General features: G+C 34.8%; 5 protein-coding genes across 10 annotated transcripts; 3 read left to right on the forward strand and 2 right to left on the reverse strand.

The window, feature by feature from the left end:
* Nucleotides 1-905: 905 nt before the first annotated feature.
* Cox11 (Cytochrome c oxidase copper chaperone COX11) lies at nucleotides 906-2643 on the forward strand. Its single transcript, XM_018508050.1, has 3 exons — nucleotides 906-1370; nucleotides 1913-2236; nucleotides 2424-2643. Exons 1-3 carry the CDS (start codon nucleotides 1167-1169, stop codon nucleotides 2580-2582), a joined length of 687 nt encoding a protein of 228 aa, XP_018363552.1. The 5' UTR covers nucleotides 906-1166; the 3' UTR covers nucleotides 2583-2643.
* A 10-nt stretch (nucleotides 2644-2653) lies between these two features.
* Nucleotides 2654-6008, reverse strand: LOC108761467 (tektin-3). Of its 2 annotated transcripts, none has more exons than XM_018508047.1 (9): nucleotides 5974-6008; nucleotides 4899-5044; nucleotides 4363-4605; nucleotides 4052-4284; nucleotides 3843-3952; nucleotides 3611-3759; nucleotides 3323-3545; nucleotides 3108-3262; nucleotides 2654-3012 (listed from the first exon to the last, which is right to left on the reverse strand). In XM_018508047.1, exons 2-9 carry the CDS (start codon nucleotides 5009-5011, stop codon nucleotides 2802-2804), a joined length of 1437 nt encoding a protein of 478 aa, XP_018363549.1. In that variant the 5' UTR covers nucleotides 5012-5044; nucleotides 5974-6008; the 3' UTR covers nucleotides 2654-2801. The 2 variants fall into 2 exon arrangements, with proteins under 2 accessions (XP_018363549.1, XP_018363550.1); XM_018508048.1 differs by lacking the exon at nucleotides 5974-6008 and adding an exon at nucleotides 5897-5924.
* Nucleotides 5576-8011, forward strand: Nubp1 (NUBP iron-sulfur cluster assembly factor 1). The gene is made up of 7 exons (XM_018508049.1): nucleotides 5576-5612; nucleotides 6110-6351; nucleotides 6949-7050; nucleotides 7129-7216; nucleotides 7312-7577; nucleotides 7649-7835; nucleotides 7912-8011. Exons 1-7 carry the CDS (start codon nucleotides 5582-5584, stop codon nucleotides 7965-7967), a joined length of 972 nt encoding a protein of 323 aa, XP_018363551.1. The 5' UTR covers nucleotides 5576-5581; the 3' UTR covers nucleotides 7968-8011.
* Nucleotides 8012-8764: 753 nt separating this feature from the next.
* Nucleotides 8765-17182, forward strand: LOC108761426 (lysosomal alpha-glucosidase). Of its 5 annotated transcripts, none has more exons than XM_018507952.1 (19): nucleotides 8765-8940; nucleotides 9364-9915; nucleotides 10031-10345; nucleotides 10565-10722; nucleotides 11031-11205; nucleotides 11293-11383; nucleotides 11490-11658; nucleotides 11727-11796; nucleotides 11874-11978; nucleotides 12049-12306; nucleotides 12383-12582; nucleotides 13886-13993; nucleotides 14075-14252; nucleotides 14351-14499; nucleotides 14596-14680; nucleotides 14763-15033; nucleotides 15118-15314; nucleotides 15415-15524; nucleotides 15785-17182. In XM_018507952.1, the coding sequence occupies exons 2-18, from the start codon at nucleotides 9424-9426 to the stop codon at nucleotides 15508-15510; spliced, it is 3117 nt and encodes a 1038-aa protein (XP_018363454.1). In that variant the 5' UTR covers nucleotides 8765-8940; nucleotides 9364-9423; the 3' UTR covers nucleotides 15511-15524; nucleotides 15785-17182. The 5 variants fall into 5 exon arrangements, with proteins under 5 accessions (XP_018363454.1, XP_018363459.1, XP_018363458.1 ...); XM_018507957.1 differs by having other exon boundaries at nucleotides 10034-10345; XM_018507956.1 differs by having other exon boundaries at nucleotides 9384-9915.
* Nucleotides 17183-18216: 1034 nt separating this feature from the next.
* On the reverse strand, nucleotides 18217-20487 carry LOC108761427 (zinc finger protein 82 homolog). Its single transcript, XM_018507958.1, has one exon. It carries the CDS (start codon nucleotides 20485-20487, stop codon nucleotides 18223-18225), a length of 2265 nt encoding a protein of 754 aa, XP_018363460.1. The 3' UTR covers nucleotides 18217-18222.
* Between the last annotated feature and the right edge of the window lie 3493 nt (nucleotides 20488-23980).

A 23980-nucleotide genomic window follows, 5' to 3' on the forward strand; every position in this document is an offset into this window, starting at 1 on the left:
TGATGCCTAACCATGTCTTATCGCGTACTGATAAATTCAGCGGGACAACCTAATCGCGATCATATATTAAGTAAATGAGAGCAATAAATAATAATAATTAAAATAATTTCAATCTTTAAAATACAAAATTAACAAACAATAAGGCTAATGAGAATCAGCGCAGATAATTAAGCGTAAGTTTCATAGATTTAAAAAATCTACAAAACTTTGCGCTTGATTATTCGCAATGGCTCTCATTAGCCCTGTAATTTATTGGTTATTTTTGTATTTTGAATAAACAATAATTTAAAGAAATATAAGAACTCGCAATTTGCGAGCAAGTTACCCTCTCGAATTTAATTTATCTTTACACTCTTTAAAAGCAAATTGGTGTTACACACCAACCTACTTCGTACAGATTTTCTTCTTTCTTCTGGCCAGATTGAACTCATCTTTCATTGCTGGCCAATATTCTGTACACAATTTAATATTTTTAACAAAAGATTGATGCCTTTGCTGTTTTTTTTATTACTTTTGAATTGCTGAATTTTGTCGATTCACACGTGTTATTTTTCATTCTTAATCCAAAAAAAAAGTAATAGGTAAATTATATTCGAATTCACAATGCAATGTGATTTTTGTTGAATTCTAAGCATATAAAGTTAAAAATATGATACCAATTGAAACAAATTAGTAATTTATAATTCCTGTATTCTATGGCCATAGTCAAAATCTCACCACAATTGCTTTGAAACGTCACAGGCGGCCTATTTTGGATGTAAACGTAGCTTATGTAAACGTATGGTATAAATCTGTAAACGTAGCAGGTGCCGGGTTGATTGCCTAATGTTACCAATATAGTGGAATCAGATTGGTTACCAACTTAAAACGTTCGCAATCGGTAAATCGGTTATCGGTGGAGCAAATGAGCAATATGGAGCCTCGTGTGATACTCGACGCCGGGTGATCGTATTATATTAAAAATTTTATTGGAACTTCGTGATATAATATTACGATAAATCGAATACGGATGTATTGCTGAGAAAATTGTTCTCGGTCGCCTACCGTTTAATGCCATTATGCTTTCGAGGAGAGTTTAATTTTTAACGGCGAATATATAAAAAGTTGTATTTAGGTTAGCCTCTTGTTTTGGATTGACAGGACCAGAGTAGAGAAATACTAAAGAGATGTACCTGAATATCTGTCGACTGTTGACACGAACATGCGTGAGGCAAATACATACCAGCGTGTCGCGAAATTTAATGAAAGACCATTCTGACAACACGTTCCGAAAGAAATTACGTTCCACCGCCTTTTATTGGTCTGGAGTCGGAGTTCTGGTAGTTGGTTTAAGTTACTCTGCAGTGCCTTTATACAGAATGTTTTGTCAGGTGCAGTTGTGATTCTCTAAGGATTATTTTATATTACTTAAAATTCGAGCTTAATCTTATGTTACTTTAAGGAATTGAATATCATTTGTATAACCATTAGCAAATTCTATTATTTGCATTACACTAGATTAGTAATATAAAAAGGCTGTTTATAATTAATGATATAATAATATAATAAAGCTGAGCATAAAATTGGCAAAATTAAATTTAAGAGCAAAATAAATATTTAAACTTTATTGATTGGCCTAAAAACCGAGAGACTTGGTTTACATTAAACATTTTAACTTTTTACATTCTCATTCATACATTTTTTCTTCTTTATAAATAGCACATAATTATTTTAAACAATCAAATATTCAATAATGATACTGTCACGTTATTTAATAGAATATACATGTATTATTTTATTGTCAAAGTTGATTATATTAAACCACTACATATAGATACTTTATATAAAACAGCTTTTAGTGTATATTATTAATCCAGTGTAATGCGAATTTATCTTATATTTATTTTATATTGAATTTTTTTTTGTTCTGTAGTCATACAGTTATGGTGGAACGTTGTCAGCTGGTCATGATGTTAGTAAAGTGTCCACGATGACACCTGTTAGAAACAAAAAGATCAAAATTAAATTCAATGCGGATGTGGCATCGTCAATGCAATGGAACTTTAAACCGCAGCAAAAGGAGATTACGGTTATTCCTGGAGAAACGGCTTTAGCATTTTACACAGCCACAAATCCGACCGATAACCAGATTATAGGAATATCCACATATAATGTTGTACCATTCGAAGTAGGACAATACTTTAATAAAATACAATGCTTCTGTTTCGAGGAACAGATGCTTAACCCACATGAACAAGTAAGTTTGTTAGCATCAAATAAATGATAGTCCAGTTTTTTCTGTTTTTGACAACAGCTACATTTTCTATTTGCTTTATATCAGTTGTTAGTTTCTACAGAAATTCTGAACATTTATACAATATATATATATGATTAAATTAGGCAGTGTGTAGTATAAATTATTATGTATATTCTTATGTATTAAGGTTGACATGCCAGTGTTCTTCTTCATTGATCCAGAATTCGTAGAGGATCCAAAGATGGAGTTTGTTGACGAAATAGTTCTCTCCTATACATTTTTTGAAGCCAAACTTGGATTTCAGCTACCTGTACCGAGCTATGCCAAAAGTCATTCAACAAAGTAAAGTGTAATTATATTTAATAGTTCTAGTGTAATTATATGACAATTGTACAAACGAATAAATATTTAATGTATAATATTTTTTTTTTCAAACCTCCTTTTCGTAGAAATATCACATAGCCTAAATTCCTTTAGGAGTGTATTTCAAATGATAACACGACTGAACATTCTCATAAATGGCAGTATTCATATGTAGAGCACGGCATTAACAGAGAATATATCTTTAAAATCTAAATAAAGCATTAACAGGATACGCACGTCTAAGACCACAAACTTTTTCCTTATCGATATATATTGCGTCTATTTTCAGGGCGAGATCGTGTTCGAGCATAGTTCGAGTTCGCAGCAGTTTCTGATGTTGATTCTCAAGGTCTTTCAATGACTTGTGCATGCGCTCGAGTTGATGATTTATTTCGTCAATCTCTGTCTGAAGGCTGCAAAATAAGAATAGTATTTTCAAATAACGTCCACACACATATATATATATATATATATATATATATTGCTGATACATTATAAAGTTATATACCTTGCGTAGGCATAGTCACGACATAATTCCATATCAGGACGATGCATCCTCGCTTCCATCCTTGTATGTGCAACTTTGGTCGCATAACTTTTGTCCGCAATAGCCTTACGCATTAATTCCAAATTTTTTTCAACGTCGAATATTTCCTGTTGCACCTGTAATATTTCACGAATCGCGTTTAATAAAAAAAAAACTACGTGCGTAATACTTTGTACCTTTTGCAAATGCTGTTGCAGCTTGTTCTTAGCCTCAAGTAATTCGGACGATCTATGTGTTAAAGCGTTGTTGGTATTACTCCAAGTATTCCACATTTCCTGAGCGACTTTATTCACAAGACTTTCAGCAGTGGTGCGTAATTGACAGGATTTGTTTCGTTCTGTTTGGGATCTTTGCACTATTCTATTCACTGCATCCGCCCAGGTTTCTTGCTCTGAAACACTAACAAGCTAACAATTAATTATAATTGTTATTAAAAATTATACAAATACTATATAATTAAATACCATGGATCGTATTTCTCAATTCCAGAATAATATTGTAATCCATGGGTGTGATTGCTCAATTGATGACAAATACTATCTATGCCTAGAGCACTCTCTTTATTCTTTAAATCCAATTCCAGTTGATTCTGTGAAGCTCTGCAATTTCGTAACTACAAGCAGAATAACATTAATTATTTTAATCATATCGGTTAACTAGGAATTTTGCTATCATATAAATTAAGGTATAATTTACCTGATCCTTGCATTTGTCCAAACAGGCTTCCAGTTTCTTTTGATTTGTCCGCAAGTTTTCTCCTTCTCGCAGCAAACATTTTTCTGACTCGTCATGTACCAATTCTGTGCCTAAAAATATAAAATTATTTATTGTAAGTTTTTACACGCACAATATCTAAAACATGAAATATAAATTTAAAATAGTTTTGTAATATTCTGCACACATACCTTTTCTAGCTTCCCTGTGATACAGACACTCTTCTGCGATGTGTAAAGGTCCTTCAATATCTCGTGATGCCTTTTCTAAAATATTTCGGCAATCATGGAGTCTCTCGATTTCATGAAGCATTCTTTCTAGTTCCGCTGCTACTTCGTTGCGCCAAAAAGTAATGTCGTTTATTCTCTCGCCAAGTCTTCGGCTGGTATCGTATTGACCATGCTGTATCTTCTCCTCGGCATTTCTGAAAAATATTTGAAATTCAGATTTAACATCGGTTTTATACACAATATATTTAAAAACTATTCTGAAGAAGTTGTACCTGATAATTCTCAGGGCATCGTTTCGCGTCCTCTCGGAATAATGCCTCTGTGAATCTGCCTCGTTGTAATATCTCACTTGTTTCTGAAACCATTCATGCGGTGTATATCTCGTATAAAGGGCAGCTTGTGATGCATGAACAGGATTGCGTTGATAGCCCGTAATCAGATTTGGAAATTTCAACGGCCTTGTACTCATTTTATTATTTGCGTCCAGTGCATAACTTGATATCGACTTTGTAACTCTGCAAAAAAATAATATAATTATACTCTTCATATCCATGTCCAGATCTGTGTGCTGAATATTTATTCAAAATGAGGATAAGAGTAAGATGAGGATTTACCGAGAATCGGCAGATGTATAGTAAAACAGCAAAAGTTGTTAAATCATATATAAAAGTACAGTATCTGTTTGTTAAATCAATATCATTCTATAAAGGGTTCAAAACATAACATCTTATAGTTGTTACTATATTAGGAGGATGCTAAAGCAAATGAATCATAACTAATTCTAAGAGAAAATGTTGAATCTACTTACAAGGGAACAACTTCTGTATTCTCAAATCCAACATTTGGTCTCCATGGTAGTAAATGGTGTGTACGAGTATAGTCACCTATACGGATCGGAACTACTGGTTCCATATAAGACATTGAACCTGCGGCTGTACTCCATGGTTGTAATTGCTACAAATTAATATATTAAAGTGTATAGTTAAAAAGTAATTGTTTTTTGTTTCATCTTTGTGTGAAGAGTTTAAGTTACACATATATCCCATATCCTAAACTTATGTTTAATGTCAGCATGTTCCTAGAATTATTTCCCCCCCCCCATATTAAATCTTGAGAAATAAATATACATTAATAATTATGTGTTCTGTTAAATAAATCTACATATAGATTATAATAGAAATATAATTATTCTAATATAATGAAACAGATATACATTTATTGCACATCAGACATTTAATTATAAGATACAAAAGATTAAAATAACAGCCATGTTTTTTAAAAGAAAAAATTTATTTAAAAAATTAAATTATCCTGGTAAAATTATTATGATAAAATAATATTCTATTGTTATATCCTGTTATTTTTTCTTCTTGAAAAAAGAAAAAAATAACAAAATATAACAATCGAAATATAATAATACATTTTGAAAAAACTTTTTATATTCTTATACAATCATCAATGTGTATATCAGAGAAAAATTAACGATTCACTATGGCAGACGCACCTAGCGGAGCTCCCGAACGTGAGTTGTATACTCAATACGATTTTAATCGGTATAAAAAATAAATTGAATTAATTAAAGACATATAAACTTGATATTCATTGAAATTACATAATTATCGATATGTATCATTTATATATATTATATTATGCTTATAATATGAATCAAAATTAAAGGTTATGTTAGAACAGTACTGTATATTTTAATTTTGATACTTTTCATTCATTGTTTATGAAGCGTATAATTTTTTAATGTTACATTTTTAAAATATTAACTAGTTTTTACTTAAAGTGAGATAGATATACGTTTGATATCGTATTTGTCGAAAGCGAGAAACAGAGTTCTAGAGCAGTCTAGTGCAAGAACAGAAAACAGATCATACGTGTGAATCATCATTTTTCTTTTTCTGTCAAATCCTTTCTATCATGGCTGTGTTTCAAAATTGACTGCCAGTACTGAAAATTTATAGTGCTTGTAACGTAAACTGTAGCATTTTCAGTGCTGGCAAAAATTTTTAGATTGTCCTGGAACCCAGAGTGAGAGTGCTGGCAAAGCATCAGCTTGTGCAGGATGCCCGAATCAGTCGCTATGTTCTTCTGGAGCCACCAAGCAACCAGATCCTGGTATTGCGCTTGTGAAAGAAAGACTTATTTCAGTGCGGAATAAGCTGCTAGTGCTTTCAGGCAAAGGAGGAGTAGGCAAAAGTACTGTGACATCATTACTATCGAGGTGTCTTGCAGCAAATAATCCTGACAGAAATGTAAGCATATAACTAATCATAACTGAAAAGGAAAATATTGTGTGATCCAAACGTTGTTTGAAACAAATACTCGATTTCTTTATCTTTTGTGTCTTCTATGTGTATTATGCCATGTGCTAACATAGATACCATATATTTTACTGTCACATAAGTAACTTCACATCTATATAAAGTTAAAAAGCAAGTTAATATAATAACTCACTCTTTTGCCCATTCCAAGTACATCCATATGATTTTCAATGTACATATTGACATAGTGAACACTTAGCAGCTACCTTGTAGGAAATAACCTCAGACAGAGAATATCTATAGTCGACTAATGGCTATGTATGTCGTATCAACCAGTACCAGTTCCTTATTGATTATCAAACTTTTAGTATTCTCATTCTTATTATTAGTATTTCAAGTCAGTATTTTAGTATTTCAGAGATATAAATACAGATACAATATAATTAAATTGTATCTGTATTTATATTTTTGATATAAATACCAACATCAAATATAATTTAATTAATTTTTGTGATATATATTGGAAAATTTGATAATATAAATTTTATTAGAGACACATTTCAAATCTTGTCTGTGTATCTTATTTAGGTGGGAGTACTGGACATTGACATTTGTGGACCATCGCAGCCAAGGGTACTGGGAGCACTTGGTGAAATAGTTCATCAAAGTGGATCAGGATGGTCACCTGTAGTAAGTAAACTCCTTGAAGCAGAATTATTATATCACTAAAAAGCCTATTATATAACACTGCATATTATTTTGTTTTAGTATATCGAGGATAATTTATCATTAATGTCGATTGGTTTTACGCTTACTCCAAGTGATGCAGTTATTTGGAGGGGACCAAAGAAGAATGGTATCGGCGTACTTTTAAAATTTCATCTTTTATAATTCTTATTATATTAATCTATATGATTTTCATTGTAAATAGATTTATCTGCATATCTTCAGGTATGATCAGACAGTTTCTGTCAGAAGTTGATTGGGGTAGCTTAGATTATCTCATTCTGGATACACCGCCTGGCACATCAGACGAACATTTGTCAGCTACGTTGTATCTAAAAGATGCCGGCATAACGGGTGCCATAATTGTCACGACACCACCACAAGTTGCTCTCTTGGATGTCAGGAAAGAAATAGACTTTTGCAGAAAAGTGAATATTCCAATCTTGGGTGTGGTTGAGAACATGAGTATCTTCATATGTCCTAAATGCAAAGTAAGGACAATGTGAATAGAACAAAAGGACAAAATAGAAGGATATAATTAACGAAACATCTTTGTACACAGAATACTGCAGAAATATTCCCAGCTTTGTCAGGTGGAGCACGGACGATGTCGAACGAATTAAATGTAGAGTTCTTAGGCTCGATACCTTTAGATCCGTTGCTAGCTAGATGTTGCGACGAGGGTAAAAATTTTCTGACGGAAATGCCAAATTCGCCAATCGTTAGTGCTTTAAACGAAATTTGCAAGAGTAAGATTTTAATATATTTTGAAAGAAAATATGTTTGACTTTTCATGGGAATTATAAAAAAATATTTTGTTTTCAGGTATTATTCGAAAGTGTGAAGAAGAAAAAGAAAATTATCCCGATAATTCCCAGTAATAACGCAAAATCTTTTGTATTAAAATTTATTTGTATATTCGCTTGTTTTGCTGATTAAATCTATCATAAAGTTTCATTTTGTGTTAATGTAACTTTCCATTTTAAAACTTCGTGCTTTGCTTTAATTAATGTGATTTATAGGTTCGAAGATGCAGTAATACAAAACTTTCCATCTATTTCCTTTATTACATTACTTTAAAAAGATATCAGCAACATATAATGATATAAATATTTTTGATAAACGCATGAGAAATTTTGAAAAAACACTGATAATAGGCAGATATCGGACGAATTCTAACTCAGTCAGCTTAAAGATAGGCAGATATCGGACGAATTCTGACTCAGTCAGCTTAAAGATAACTTTACTTAACAATCATTTTTTTTAAATGTTTGATAAGCGAATAATACCGATAACAATAGAAAGATTGCTTGTAATTTTTACAACAATGTTTTCTATTTTGTTTTCTTATATATCTTCGAGTATATTGGAATATTGTATAATATAACATAAATATATTATAAAAATAATATAATGTAAATATAATATAAAGGTAATATAATGTAAATTGTAAAGGTTTGTTGTATTGTATTAAAGATGTAAAAAGATCGATTTATCATGTATATTATTGATACATCCATGGTCCTACCATGGATAGATCATCAATAAGAATTTTCTATTTTTATTTTCATTCAATACCGAATGAAGATAGAATGGTTTCTCTCTACATATCGATAAGTATCTCTTGCTGGAAAATTCTCATTCTCATCTTACAACGTGAGTTCGATGGTCTAAACAAAGATAACACGTGATACATGTCTGATGCACACGTTGCGTGCAAATATATAAGATCCAATACACACGAGGCAAGATCAGATGTTCATAATGTATAGCAGCCGCCAGCCAGTGATATCGACAAAGTACGGCGAGCGGTTCAGAACCGCAGCGCGAGATTCTGTGCTCGAAAATAATACTGTGAGTTCTTTGTGTACAGTGATTATATGCAATACGAAATATTATTTTCAGAAGTCTAGTGCGTATTTGTGCAACGAATACGTATAATTCCGATTATTTGCAGGTTACATCAATCTGAATATATCTATAAGGAATATATATATTAAAATGCGTAGTATAAAACGCAATATATTTTTCGTGTAGAAATATATGCATTAGGACGATAATAACATTATCAGTAAGACGAAAAAAATTACAGTTTGCTCAAAAGCAATCCATTGAAAAATATACTCATTTAAATATATAGATATATTTATATCCATTTAATTTTAGACTTGGTTAAAGAAACATTATTATTTTGTTCTACTGATAGCAATGATTGTGTAGTCTTTGTACAAATATGTTCACGTGTAAATTGTTCATAATAATTCTTATCGCTTTTAGACACAACTTGTTATTAACAGGTTATTTGTGGCAGCAGAGTTTTGATCAAGGACTCGAAGAATGGCTGATGTAGAGGCAAATGGGCAAGATGTTTCTGAAAAATCAGGATATTACAGTGCAACCAAAGATCGTCCAAACAAAATTATGGAGAAATTTAATACCATTGTGGTTAAAACATTAAACAATAAATTCTATGAGACATCAATGAAAAAACACGAAAAAGAAGAGTCGAATCTTGATAAACGTTACAATGTAAAACGTATGATAATGACGTTATTCTTGGGTCTCGTCATGGCTTTATTGTTGTTTCATCTCGGTCTTCCATTATTATACGCAATTATAAATCCATTACGTACTATGAATAGTTACAATGCAGAAGTGGAATTTATGATTGATATAAATAATGATAGCATTGAGGAGACAAGATATCAGCATATATTAGTGGATACTTCTGATATATACATCGAACAAGAAACATATAATCGTAAAATAGTGCCTTTGAAGGAAGAAAGTAACTTGTCTGAAGAAAACACAGCTTTTAACAATGCTCAAGTAAGCAAAATTTAAATCTCTCTTTATAGTCTTCATTATAAGAAAAACAAATAACATATTATGTCATTTATATTTGTGTTTATTGCGTTATTATATTATATGCGTATATTTAAAGCAGTGCAGCAACGTTCCTGAAATATTACGCTTTGATTGTCATCCAGAGGATGGAGCATCGCAACTTTCTTGCATAAATAGAGGATGTTGTTGGAATCCTCGCGAGAATAACAAAAATGAGAAGGATGTACCGCTATATATTCCTTACTGTTACTATCCCGATGGATGGAATCTGTATAAATACGTTAACCGCAGTCAGGATGGAAGTAATTTCTTGGGTTTTCTCAGTCAAGAAAAAGAATCTGTTTACAAGAATAATGTGCCCCTTGTCAAGGTCGAAGCCACAAGTATAGACAGCTCAATTCTGCGTGTGAAGGTAAAGCCGGTTCGCATAAAGGAGGCACGTTCGTGTCTCGTATCATAGCTTAGCACCGAGACACTACCAGTGTCCCCAGATAATAATATTTACAGAATATAAGCCTGCGGCATACGATGCTTGTTTTCCAGCTAGCAATCCAGCAGGAAAACAAGCATCGTGTGCCACTGGCTTAAGTTTTGTATCGCACTTAATAAGAGAATAATATACAATTTTTAGATATATGATCCCTTTAAAACACGATATGAACCACCATGGCCAATTAGATCGGATTCGAAGCCATTTTTATATCAAGTTGCTGACACGAAATATCAATTTAATAGCGATGATGTAAAACCTGGCTTTAAAGTCAATAGAATCAGTGATGGCACAATATTGTAAGTATAAATTACTTTGTATGTTGTATTCAGAATATTATCTATACTCAGTAAAAGCATCAATTAACATAGCCATACGACATATAAAAGTTATAATTTCACACTTAACAATATAAGTATAATATGACATGTTGTACATAACAGTTATATTGAATGTGAAATTATAACATTGATGTCATATTATTGTTAGTTAATGTTTAATGGGTAAGGTTTTAATGGAATCGTAAAAATTAAATTTTTTAATTTTCATTACTAAACAAAGTTATGAAAATTATTTTAATTACTTTTCTAATATACTTTGTATGCAGATTTAATTCCATTGGGATTGGAGGTTTCATATTTGCTGACCAGTTTCTACAAATAAGCTCATTGTTACCAACAAGTAACATTTATGGCATTGGCGAGCATCAATCGAGCTTAAAATTAAATACTAGTTGGCAAATATTCACTCTATTTAATAAAGATCAACCGCCAACGGAAAAGGTACGTTGCTCAATTTTATCATACACATGACAAATGGATTATTACTGCATATATTGCAAATAATATCTTTTCTATTTATCTAATTAGGCAAGTCTGTATGGATCTCATCCATTTTATATTGTTATGGAGGAATCCGGAATGGCTCATGGAGTTTTATTTTTAAACAGTAATGCTATGGGTACGCTTTTTACTTTTTCTAAAACAGATATATGACTAAAACATATATAACAGATATATGACTAAAACATATAATTTCCTTTCCCAAATAATTTCATGTATTTTAGATGTGATACTGCAGCCTACACCGGCTATAACGTTTAGAACAATCGGTGGTATTTTTGATATTTACTTTTTCCTGGGACCGACTCCAGCCGATGTAGTGAAACAATATTCTGAAATTGTAGGCAAACCATTTATGCCACCCTATTGGTCGCTTGGTTTCCATTTATGCAGGTACTATATCAGTATAAAATAATATCTTCAACATGCGATTTTACATTAATATTTTGTACATTGATTAGATATGGATATGGATCGCTGGAAAATACTAAAGCAGTATGGAGCAGAACGAGAACAGCTGGAATCCCATTTGTAATGTCTACTTTTATAACATTTTTAAAATATTTCAGAATATAAGCTACATTATCATGAATTATATTTATTTATAGGATACTCAATGGAATGATCTGGATTATATGGATAAAAATAATGATTTTACATATGATAAAGAGAAATTTAAAGATTTGCCTAAGTTTGTAGAAGAAATTCACTCGGTATAGTATACTTGTATAAAAGATTATCAATCGATAAGTCAACATACATCACAGTTGTTTTCTATTTTAGGCAGGAATGCATTATATACCTATAATTGATGCCGGCATATCTGGTTCCGATGATAATGGTTCTTATCTGCCTTACGTCGAAGGAATAAAACAAGACATATTCGTAAAAGACGGTGAATCCGACAAACCTTTCATCGGTAAAGTTTGGAATTTTTTTTCCACGGTATGGCCCGATTTCACAAATCCTAAAACTATGGTCTATTATGCAAATATGATGGGCGATATGCATAATAATTTTGCGTACGATGGTGCATGGATTGTAAGTATCGACTGTTAAAAATTACTTCAATATTATTGAGTTATTTTTAAACTACTTTAAATTTTCAATCATCAAGGATATGAACGAACCATCCAATTTCTACAATGGTCATAAGAATGGTTGTACACATAATAATTTAGATTATCCCGAATATATTCCCAATGTTGGCGGTTTGCTCGCTACGAAAACTTTTTGCATGAATGCGAAACATTATTTGGGCACTCATTATAATCTTCACAATACTTATGGAACAAGCCAAGCGATTACCACAAATTAGTAAGTAAAAAAACTAATCTATAATCTTTCAACTTTTATAGAGAGAATTTGAGATTTATAACATAAAAATATATAATAAAGAAAAACCGACCAAAGACGTGCTAATAAATTAAGATGTTTATACAAAGTATCCCAAAATTGTCCAAACTTTGATGATATCATGTTCTAGTGTTCCTAAACCCCAGACACAATCTTTAAAGTATTATTCCGTAAACATAGTGTTTTTATCTTAAAAATAAAGAATTTCTGGATGTATGTTTATATGACCTTTTTTCCTCCTTAAGCACCAGATACAATGCGAAGAAATAGCGATAGCGATAGAAATAATTTACACGATTTTAATCTATCAGATAACTGGAATATACAGTTTCTGATAGGTTGAAATCGTGTTATTTCTATCGTTATCGCTATTCCTTCGCATTGTGTCTGGGGCTTAAGGACGAAAAAAGGTCATATAAACATAGATTTGGAAATTCTTTCTTTTTAAGATAAAAACACTATGTTTGCGGAATAATACTTTAAAGATCTGTATAATATCAATTAAATTTAATATACATTAAAATAAGCGAACCTAGTTACAATTTTATAAAGTCTTTATCAGTCGCGTAAAGTTAACGTTACAAATTAATTAAAATATAAATAATTAGAAAGAATAAAAAGTCACGGAAAATTATATTGATTACATTTAGTATAGATGCAATTAATCCATAATGTCTCGCAGTTACGACCAAAACTTGATTGCTCTTTTGATATCTCTTGATCAATTAAAATTTCAATCTTTAATTAATCAATTTTAACAAATGAAATAAGCTATGGTACAATTTCCACATCAGATATTGTCAACAGTTGGAAAACGAAATGACGAACAACCATATATAAATTGTGACCAATCAATTATGGAATAAGATATTGGTAAAAATTTGTTACTTCCAATATTAGCAACGGTTGAGAACGCAATGATCCGTCGTGTTTGTGGCTGCGAGATTATGGATTGACTGCATCTATACTAGACGTAATTATTATGATTTTCCGTAACTTTACTTTTTTCGATTTTTGATTATTTATATTTTAATTAATATTTATAATGTAAACTTTATGCAACTGATGAAGATTTGTAAAGTTAAAACTAGTTTCGCTTGTTTTAATGTATATTAAACATTAAATTTAACTGATATTATAACATCCTAATTTATTAGCTCGTCTTTGGTCGGTTTTTCTTTATATATTTTTATATTGTAATTCCAGTAACAAGCAGATTATTATTGTTCTTTTAAGAATTTATCCTATTTCAAACTATGTGCAGTGCTCTTAGGAAAATTAGACTAAAGAGACCATTTATAATATCGCGTTCGACATGGGTAGGACATGGTCATTATGCGGGTCATTGGACGGGTGACATTTATTCATCATGGTAATTAGAATCCATCTTAATGTACATCTCATCATACTTCCGTTATATAATATATAACTAATTAAAAAATCATTTTATCAGGCATGATTTAAAGATGAGTATTCCAGCTATTTTGTCACTCAATTTTTATCAAATTCCAATGGTGGGCGCAGATATTTGCGGTTTTAACGGAAACGCAACTACTGCATTGTGCAATCGTTGGATGCAACTTGGTGCTTTTTATCCATTTTCTCGAAATCATAATTCCGATAGTACAAGTGTGAGTGCCGATGCATCGATACATAATTTCAATAATAATTATTGAATTTGAAATATTCTCAATATAATATGTAAATATATTAATATACATGTATATAGGAGCAAGATCCAGTTGCTATGGGCGATTTGGTTGTACAATCGTCAAAAAATTCTCTCAAAATACGTTATCAATTTTTACCATATTTGTACACCTTATTCTTCAGAGCACATAAATTTGGGGAAACCGTGGCACGGCCACTTTTCTTTGAGTACGTATCAATGCTTTGTGTCGTACCTATATTGTGAATAACATTTTATATGTATATGTATATATATATATATATATATATAATGAATGTTAATAGATTTACTGAAGATCGGCGAACTTACGACATTGATAAACAATTTCTTTGGGGAAATTCGCTTATGATCAACCCAGTTCTCGAAGAGGTATGTCATCAATTTATTTTATAATTTACATAATATGAGATGCTGTGATATTTAGTTAATCGCTTTGATTTATATTTTGCAGAACAAAATTGCGGTAACTGTTTATGTGCCACGTGGTTTGTGGTATGATTATTATACCTTCAATTCCTATTTCTCCATTGGAAAACATTATACCTTCCCTGCACCGATTGACAAAATACCATTATTGATTCGTGCAGGTTCGATTCTTCCAGCACAGGAACCGGGTGTAACAACGACAGAGAGCAGAAAAAACAATTTTGAATTAATAGTAACATTGAATGAAACTAAAAATGCTATAGGAGAATTGTATTGGGACGATGGAGATAGTTTAGGTAAAACATATCTTGTATTAAATGATTGTATGTTAAATTGTGTGTGTGTGTGTATCTTGACTACTAATTATTTTTAATGTATAGATTCCATAAAAAAGAAAGAGTATTTGTGGCTGTCTTTCATTGCAAATCAATCAAGTTTATTGAATATGGAAATGGATAAAGGTTCTTTTAATGAAGAGGTAATACTGGGAACAGTACAGATTTTTGGATTACGACCAGTCATCACAGTGTTCCTAAACAACAATGAGATAGGATTTTCATTTAATCTTTCTACATCGGTAAGTGTTTTATTAAATAATGATGAATACCTGAATAAAACGATGAAGATAAAATGGCATAATAAAAAGTGAGTTTTTAAATATATAAAAATTATTTCAGAGCTTACATATTACTGGTTTACAAGTGGATATGAGACAACCATTTATATTTAACTGGATATTTGAAGAATCTATTTTCAATATTAATTATACGTAAATTTTTTGATCGCGGTATGTGAATCTCATGACTTGATATATGTGATAAATGCTACACTTATGTGCTTTTTTTATAGATATTTTACTTTAAGTTGATATATTTTTCTTATGCAATTATACAAATAGCGTGTGAAAAAATGAAGCAATTTAAATCATTGTTTACATACAAATGAAGCAATTTAAATCATTGTTTATTTACATGTGTATATATATATATATGGAATGATTCCAAATTTTGCAACGCATTATTAATCTCTATTCATGAAAATGAAAAGGAAAGTGATGTTGACGAAGAAAGAAAACCAGCGAATAAAGAAACGTATTTATTCAAATTGTCTTCTCCCACACATCGCACATTATATTAATGTACAAATATGACTACGTTTAGTTTATGGCACTAAAGAAAAACAATAAGTAGCATCCCGATTTCATTGATGCCGAAAAGAAAATGTGATTCGAATATTAATTTCCGTGATCTTACGCGAAAAAAAATAAAATTCGCAAAAGACAATCATTCTCGAGAGCGCTATTTACTTGATTTGGCACCATAACTCAAAATCATCGAGTTAGTGGATTTCGTTGTGAGAAGCTACGCTTCCTGTCGACCATTCGAAATGGCTCTTCTCCGACCTCGATCTATATTCAAAGTGCACTCCGACCCGCATTTGCATCCACAACCGAAGTATAGATTTCGATCTTTCGAATAAATTTGAAAATGCTAAGTCACTGCGTACGCCAATATATTCGGGTTCATGTTAATACATTAAGGTGCGTCACACGTTACTCATATCGCTCCCTTACTTTTCTCTTATTTTACAGGCGCAAAATATACCTCGGTACCTACAATAATAAAATTGAAATAATATAAAACGTAACGATACATACGATATATTTGGCAATGAAAGGAACAAAGTCTTTGGATTATTCTTGCGCGCCGAAAAGAAAGCTCAGAAAACAAATTTCTTTTCAAGCAACAGCTTCAAGTATTGCAAACGATTATATCGCACAAAATAGCACCTCCGATTGCAATATTTTTTACTATTTTTATCCAAACGCACGATTGAGAAATATCCTCATGGTACGTCGAGGAAAGGAACTTTGCGTATAAGAATACCAAGTCAATTTTGATTTTATGCACTAGCAAAAACGTCTTCGTCTATAAAAAGAATTATTTGCATCAATCTAACATTACAGTAAATTTATATTACTGTAAAATTCGACTCTCGTTCATCGAGGTAAAATAAATTGCTATTACTTTTCTGGAATTTAGCATCTTTAGAATCAATTAAAAAAAAAAAAAATATGTTCCTCTCCCCTCGCGGCTCCATCAGCATATATTCATCTAATACCAATATATATATGTATATAAGTATATATATGTGTGTGTATATGGATATAATATATATCTTTCTTCTCTTCAATGACTAATATATACTAAACTTGCAACCTTCGTTCATTATTGTCTGCTCACATTTACTATGACTATCTAAAATGATGGCACGCCAACATGTTTACTCATCCGCGGCCAATCAAGCCCTCAGTTACGCGCGAGTGCATGTATAAGTGAGATAAATAACGAATAATAGTATCAACTACAACGGGAACGTCGCGCAGGACTGTCGAATATCAATTTTCCGCGGACGCGTCCGTGAACACATTTATATATAACAAAATCTCATAATATTAAATTCATAAATGTGTATGTGTATATATATAGATATGTATATAGATGTCTTTATAAATATATAGGATAATATAACGATTATGCATGAAAAAACATAATTGCAAATGACTCGTGCTAGCCTCATTTCTGGTTTTCTTTTGGTATCTATACGATTGACGAACAGTCGTGCTTATGATTAAAATGTATGTGTTAAATTGATTCTGCGTCGTTCACCAACATGTGTATGCATGTTTTTAACAAATATGGCAAGAGAACGTCTAATTCTACCTCAGTCGCCGAAGAAGCGCGGCAGTTTGTTTCCGTCGTTTGAGAGAAACACGCCTGGCTTTCATTAATTAAATTCGACAATACATATTCTACTCCAATGCGATTTATCTTATGCTACAATCAAATAAAAGAATTTGCTTAGCTCCTCTAAATCACACGGTCTAGTCACTGGTTTAGTATGGCAAGTATTATGACACATGGCACCACAGAAATTAACATTCGTTAATTATTTTAGATCAGATATCACACGGAAACTTCTTCGATATCACCTTGACCGTTTTATCTTCGATTGATGTGATTAGAAACGACTAAATATATATATATATATATATATATATATATATATATATATATATATATATATATATATATATATATATATATATATATATATAGAATTCTCTTGAAAATCGTCATTAATCTTCATAATTAAAGGTAATGAATAGAGATCATGTCATGACCGCGTTGCAAATGTCCGGCATTCTATTTCTTTCCTTAAAAGAATTTTATAATTATAAATTATAAACGTAACAAAAAACATAAAAATTGTAGATAAAAAGTTTCGTGTAAAGTTGGATGAAAAAAATATTAAGAAAAAGAATAAGTCGAATAAAATAATTAAATTTTGATATAAATTTTGATATAGTTAAGACCGAGTGTAGAAAAACGTGAAATGACTTTTATACTATTGATTTTATCTCACTCTTTTTTTCTAATCTTTACGCAAAGGATAATAAAACTATTATTAATGGGAAAACGTGTTTACGTAGCTGTGAGCGTCTCCAGAATATCTTCGGGTGATTTTTTCATTTTACGGAAATTCTCCCAATGCTCCTTCGGTACTGTCCATTCTAGAAAAATTTCTAAGTTTCGAGTGAGAGCCTCAAGCTCGGACAAGCCGCTCCTCGTGACCGGTTCTTTGCCAGCGGACACCAGGGAATCCTGAAGAACGTCGTCGATAAGACGTTTACCGAAGCCGAGCTCGTCCAACCGTTCCTGCTTGCTGATCCTCTTCAACAGTACTGCCAACAGCAACCGCATCTTCTCCACCGTCATTAGTTTATATTTCGCAGTGACAGAATTCTTCTCAACGATCTCGGAGCAGCCAGCCGGTTTACCGGCCGGGACGCCACCATCGTCGTCCTCCACCTCCATTTCTGGATGACAAGTCTTCTCATGACTTTCCAGGTCGCTTTTAATCCTGAAAAATCTCTTGCAACGCTTGCAGCCGTATGGATCGCTCCTGCCATGTATGCACTTCATATGCTTCTTCCAGTGTGGCAGTTGAGTGAAGCCGGCATTGCATTCGGGACACTTAAACGGCCGTTCCCCGGTATGACGTCGAGTGTGCAGCTTCAGAGCGGTCGAATGAGCGAAAGCTTGCCAGCAGACTAGACAGCGAAACGGCCGCTGGCCAGAATGGGTCCTTTGGTGCACGGTCAACTGGGACTTTTGAGCAAATCGTTGGCCGCACGTAGCACAGCCGTGCGGACGGTCGCGCGCATGTGTCCTCATGTGCTGCGGTAGGTGGCCCTTAAAGGTCTTGTTGCAGATCGCGCAGAGGAATGACTTGACGTCACGGTGCAGGCATTCCAGATGTTTCTTCAGGGCGTCGCGTCGCACGAAAGCGCGTCCACACAGGTCACACTTGTGATCCTTCTGGCCGTTGTGACGTTTCAAGTGTAGCGACAGATTGGCCGCGCACGTGAAGGTGTTGGAGCACAGCTTACAGTGGAACGGCCTGACCTGGCTATGCGTGCGACGGTGCTGTACCAGCTGGCCACCCCGCGCGAAACTTTTATCGCACTCCGGGCACTTGTACGGTTTGAAGCCGGTATGTGTGCGCACATGCAGTTTCAACCGTTCCTTCAATGGAAACTCCTTACCGCACTCATCGCACTTGAACACCGGTCCGGCACCGTGCACTACTTTGTAGTGATTTCGCAAACCACCGCTACCCTTGAAACGCGCGTCGCATACGACACAGCAGTATTTCTTCTGAGAATTCTGTTGATCCTTCAATTGTCTGGTCTTCTCATGATCAATTCGTTTCCTCTTCGTCTTTTTCGTTTCCGCGGAAGCAGAGGAGGTGCCAATGTGCTCTACGATTTTGATCTTTGATTCGTCGGAACCCACAACGTTATTATTTTCGCGCTCGAGCAAGTAATTCGCTTGAATGATGGCGTCGATCTTTAATCTCAGCTCCTTTTCGGGAATTTCTTTCTCAGTAATGTCATCTGCTTTGAATTTGTCTTTCTCTACGTTATCTACGTTGGATATCTTTTCAACAAACGTTCCTTTTCCATCAAATAATTTTCCATCCGTGGTAGGATAATCCTCACAAAAATCCTTATGACTGATCGCACCTAGTTCCTCTGGCTCCGAACTCGAGCACGGATCCAACGGTTCCCGTCTATATACGTAAATCTCGTCCTTAAAGCAGTCTTTCTTTTCCAGGTCCAAGTACAATTGTTCGTCCTCGTCTTCTTCGTCGTAGTGGTGTTGGAATTCTTCGTCGCATTCAGTAGTATTCTTCCTAATCGATTTCTCATTCATGCCATAATTACTTTCCCCGTCGTCATCCTTCTTCTTGCTTGACGAGCTCGTCAGTTTCCTTTTCGACGCTTTCACGTGAGCGATCTTGCTATTGTTACGTATTGTTACTTTCTTCTCCACCACCCCGCTATTTTTCTCTTGATAAAAATCTACGTTTTTAGCATTGTTCTTGATTTCTTTCGTTTTTTTGCGACAAACCTCCACTCGTCGATGCTTGCTGCCCCGACGTTCCAATTGTTCGACGTTCTTGCAGAAGTTAAATTCCCGCAGGTTAAAGCTATCGCCATCGCTGCAGTCGCCCGAGAGACTCCTGAGTGCCCTCAGAGCATCGGTCGCGTCGGTATCCTTGAAGACATTTTCTCTGATATGCGATTGCTTCACTGGCAGCAATTCGGTCAGCTGCACTTCTTCCTGTGGCTGCTCGGGCCCGGTTACATTATTCAAAATCGTTTGCTGCTGCATGCTAATCATCGCGCCGTGCGTCCAGGCAGCCCGAACTCCGATAACGCCTCGAGAGACTTCGACGCTCGACTTCGATTATCTCTGCATACTGTATGTACGTGTTGATCGCCCGCTTTAAAATAACTCACATTGATCATTGCGTCTTTCTTCGATCAAACTTGTAAGCATGCGCTGCTACCTCGAAGAAACATGTCGATAGGTACGTTCGACGACGTGCAATATAAGTTCGATACCGAGACTCTACAAATGGCGAATTATTCAATCTGTGAAAATTTATTATCCATATAATTCACGTATCTCCATATCAAACCGAATAAAGTCGCCAGGCATCGATGTCGCTTCACATTTCAAACGCACGATGATCGGACACCGATGTGCGGGACGCGACCGTGACCCCGATCATTATCAACGACAGAGCAAAGAGTTTGAAAAAATCCACCAGTTCTAGATATCTATTCTAGAGTCGCCGCACTGTCTTAATGACCTGCACGGGGCATTGCCAGATCCGAACTGGTAGCAGCGCGGTCTTTCTCGAGGAAAACTTCAGATTCGTCTTTTATCAGCATGACGAGGTCGAAGAGAGAGAGCAAGAGAGAGGCGGAGAGGAGAGAAAAGGTGCGCACACGCATAGGCGTTTATAAAACGCAGTCCGCTTATCGTGCTCTTATCGTCCCGATATACTTCGCCTGCACCCCCCTCCGCCTCGGACCGCCTGCGGGTTTTCCCCGTCCCCCGGTGACGATGACGGACTCACAACGCGGTGCCGAGCGGAGTCGAGCTCTCCGCGAGGTCGCGCCCGGGCAGCTCGCTTCCGGAAGTGCGGTCCAGTGCGGGCGTTGGAATCACCGTGTTGTACACCCGGCCTCTGCCGGCTCTGCCTGGAGAAACCGGAAGTCTTCCCCGAATGGTGGTAGTAGCAGCCCGTTTCTCGTCGACGCGACGATCGACTGACGACGGGGAACAGGAGGGCTTTTCCTCTTTCGACGCGGAGGGCGCCGTTGCTCTCTGGGAACGACCGTACAATTGCGCTCGCGCCTTTTTCCACGCAAGCGCAATCCTCGGTCGATATCAGCCCCGATGCAACCCCTCCCGACGATAACCGGTGTTCCTCTTCCTCTCTTCCACCCCTGCTCGCTGAACCCCCTCGATTCCGTCGCCCTTCCGCGTTCTTCCAGACGGGTTCTAGCCTTTGCTTCCGCGCGACTATCGCCTTCTTTTCTTCCTTCCTTCCTTCCTTCCTTCCTTCCTTCCTTCCTTCTTTCCTTTTTGCCGTCTGCGACCTCTCACCTTTTTCACCCTGCTGTTTGCCTGAACAGAGCACTTACCGTCGCTTTACTTCAATGCTAATTCATTTCGGGGGTTCCGAATAGAATCGTAAATTTGGAACGTATCTCGTGACTTATCTCGTTGTTTTTTTTTCTTTGGTTTCCATTAATTTTAATATGTAAGTGGCGGTTGAATCTCCAGAGAATATTCTTCTATAGATGATTTATTGTTTTCTCTTTGTATAACTTGATGGTAATATTAGCTTCAATCGACCGTTAATTTTTCCGATAATGGAATATCAATTATAATTATATCGGCATATTTACTTAATAAACGTCAGAAAAGGATCATTACATCGAAATGTAAGTTCTCTTTGAGAACTTCACTTCTTTGACTATGCATTTTCTATTTCTTAATGGACTTAAAGCGATTAAACAATCTATAGAAAATGAAAACGTTTCCTTTCGGTACCATCGATTTGTGCAAAAACTATGATAAATCGCGAAAGGCTTTTTCAACGAAAGGGAATCTCCTCGCTCTCTGTGTTCGCTGAGTTGGAAACGCTGACTCGTCCGGCCAACACTGCATCGATGTTACCAGAGAACTCGACTACCTCGTCACAATTTTAGTGCCGTCGTGTCGCCGATCGATATCCTCGAATTCATTTTCTTCCGCCGATTATTTTTCAAAAAGTCAGCTACGCTATTTGTTTCGCGCTTTCATTTAATTTGTCGCACTTCAACGTAATCTATAATACTCGAATGGCACTTGGATAACACTTTGATCAAGTCTCTCGATTCTTATCTATCTTATCTAATTACTCGACGTTGATAAAAGCTTCATAATCGATTTTCTGAAATTCAATCTCAAGCGACCGTTCGCTTCTGTATTTCGTTACTCCGAGCATGTCGATTTTCTTTGGAATGTGGAGGAACTTGGTATACGGAATTGAATTTTTTTTTTAGTACGATATCATCACGACGAGGAAGATGACCGTCGAGAGATCCCTCTGAATCAGCTTAGCTATCTTGTTTCTATATTTACACTCTTTGGCTTGGTTTCTCGCATATGTCGACCCTTATCTCGATCAGAGTGTCACGGTTTCCTTTTTCGCCGATTCATTTCTCTTCTTTCTTCCCTTTTTTTTCCTCTATCCTTCTGACTAGACGTTGACGAGCGAACGAGTACGTTAAACGCGCGTTAATCGCTATTTAGGTATCGACGTAAATGAAGGACGAGCGGATTATGTGTGAGTTAGTGTTTTAACCACTGCGCACCTCGACGGAATCTTGAATTAGCGGAAAACCGGAGGAACCCACCACCAGATCTGAAAGAAATTAGAGATACCGGAGGCAATTCTTCGCTAATTCCAATCAGCATATTATTCGATATTAAATTGCGGAAGCCCATCGATAATACCAGCCTCGTTTAATAATATTATAAATATTTACGAATGTTAGATAACAAACGGAGATGTTACATAACAAAGTAAGCATTAAGAATTACGATACAAATGCACATGATGTGTGATTAGTTATTTATCGTTATTATGAAAATTTCTAACAATTAGTATCGCTAAACATAATAAAAGATACAAAACTTCTTTTTTCAACGAACAAGATTTTCACCTAATATCAAAATTATTGATATTCCAAAAATTATCTTTGAATAATTAAATAATGATCACGAATACGAGATTTAATTTGACTCTAACTAATATAATATTACGCTGAAATACAATGTTATTATTTCTTGCTATCGTTTCATTTTGAAGCTTAATCTACGATTCTTTCGCGCTGGACAGAATTCTTCAGACCTCGAGTGTCCCGAGGGTAAATTTTTTTTCAAAGTTTCCACCGTGGGGAAGCGGAGCGTGCGAATGCGTTAAAGGTCTATTAAAATTTCACACGATCGACGGCGGGACACCTTATACACGAAGCGGAGGCATTGATCGCGGAGGCGCATTTACATCGCGCGATTGAAAGCTCGCGCGTTTACGTGACCCGATCTGCTAACCGCACCGATCAATTTTTGTCACCATCGCTGACGGCGCGACGTGCGACGTGCGACAACGACGTGATGCTCGCGGGCGAAAAGTGGAGCAACCTGAGGAGCAGAGACACGGCTAACGAGAAATATAAAGCGCTGGCAATGCTTCGTTAACAAAATTACGTTGCGCTGGAGTTGCAACTCGAGAAGACGTCAAGTTTTCTCACGAAAGTTTCAATTATAAAGA

The sequence above is a fragment of the Trachymyrmex cornetzi genome, unplaced genomic scaffold (genome assembly GCF_001594075.2).
Source record: "Trachymyrmex cornetzi isolate Tcor2-1 unplaced genomic scaffold, Tcor1.1 scaffold248, whole genome shotgun sequence".
Taxonomy (NCBI): Eukaryota; Metazoa; Arthropoda; class Insecta; order Hymenoptera; family Formicidae; genus Trachymyrmex; species Trachymyrmex cornetzi.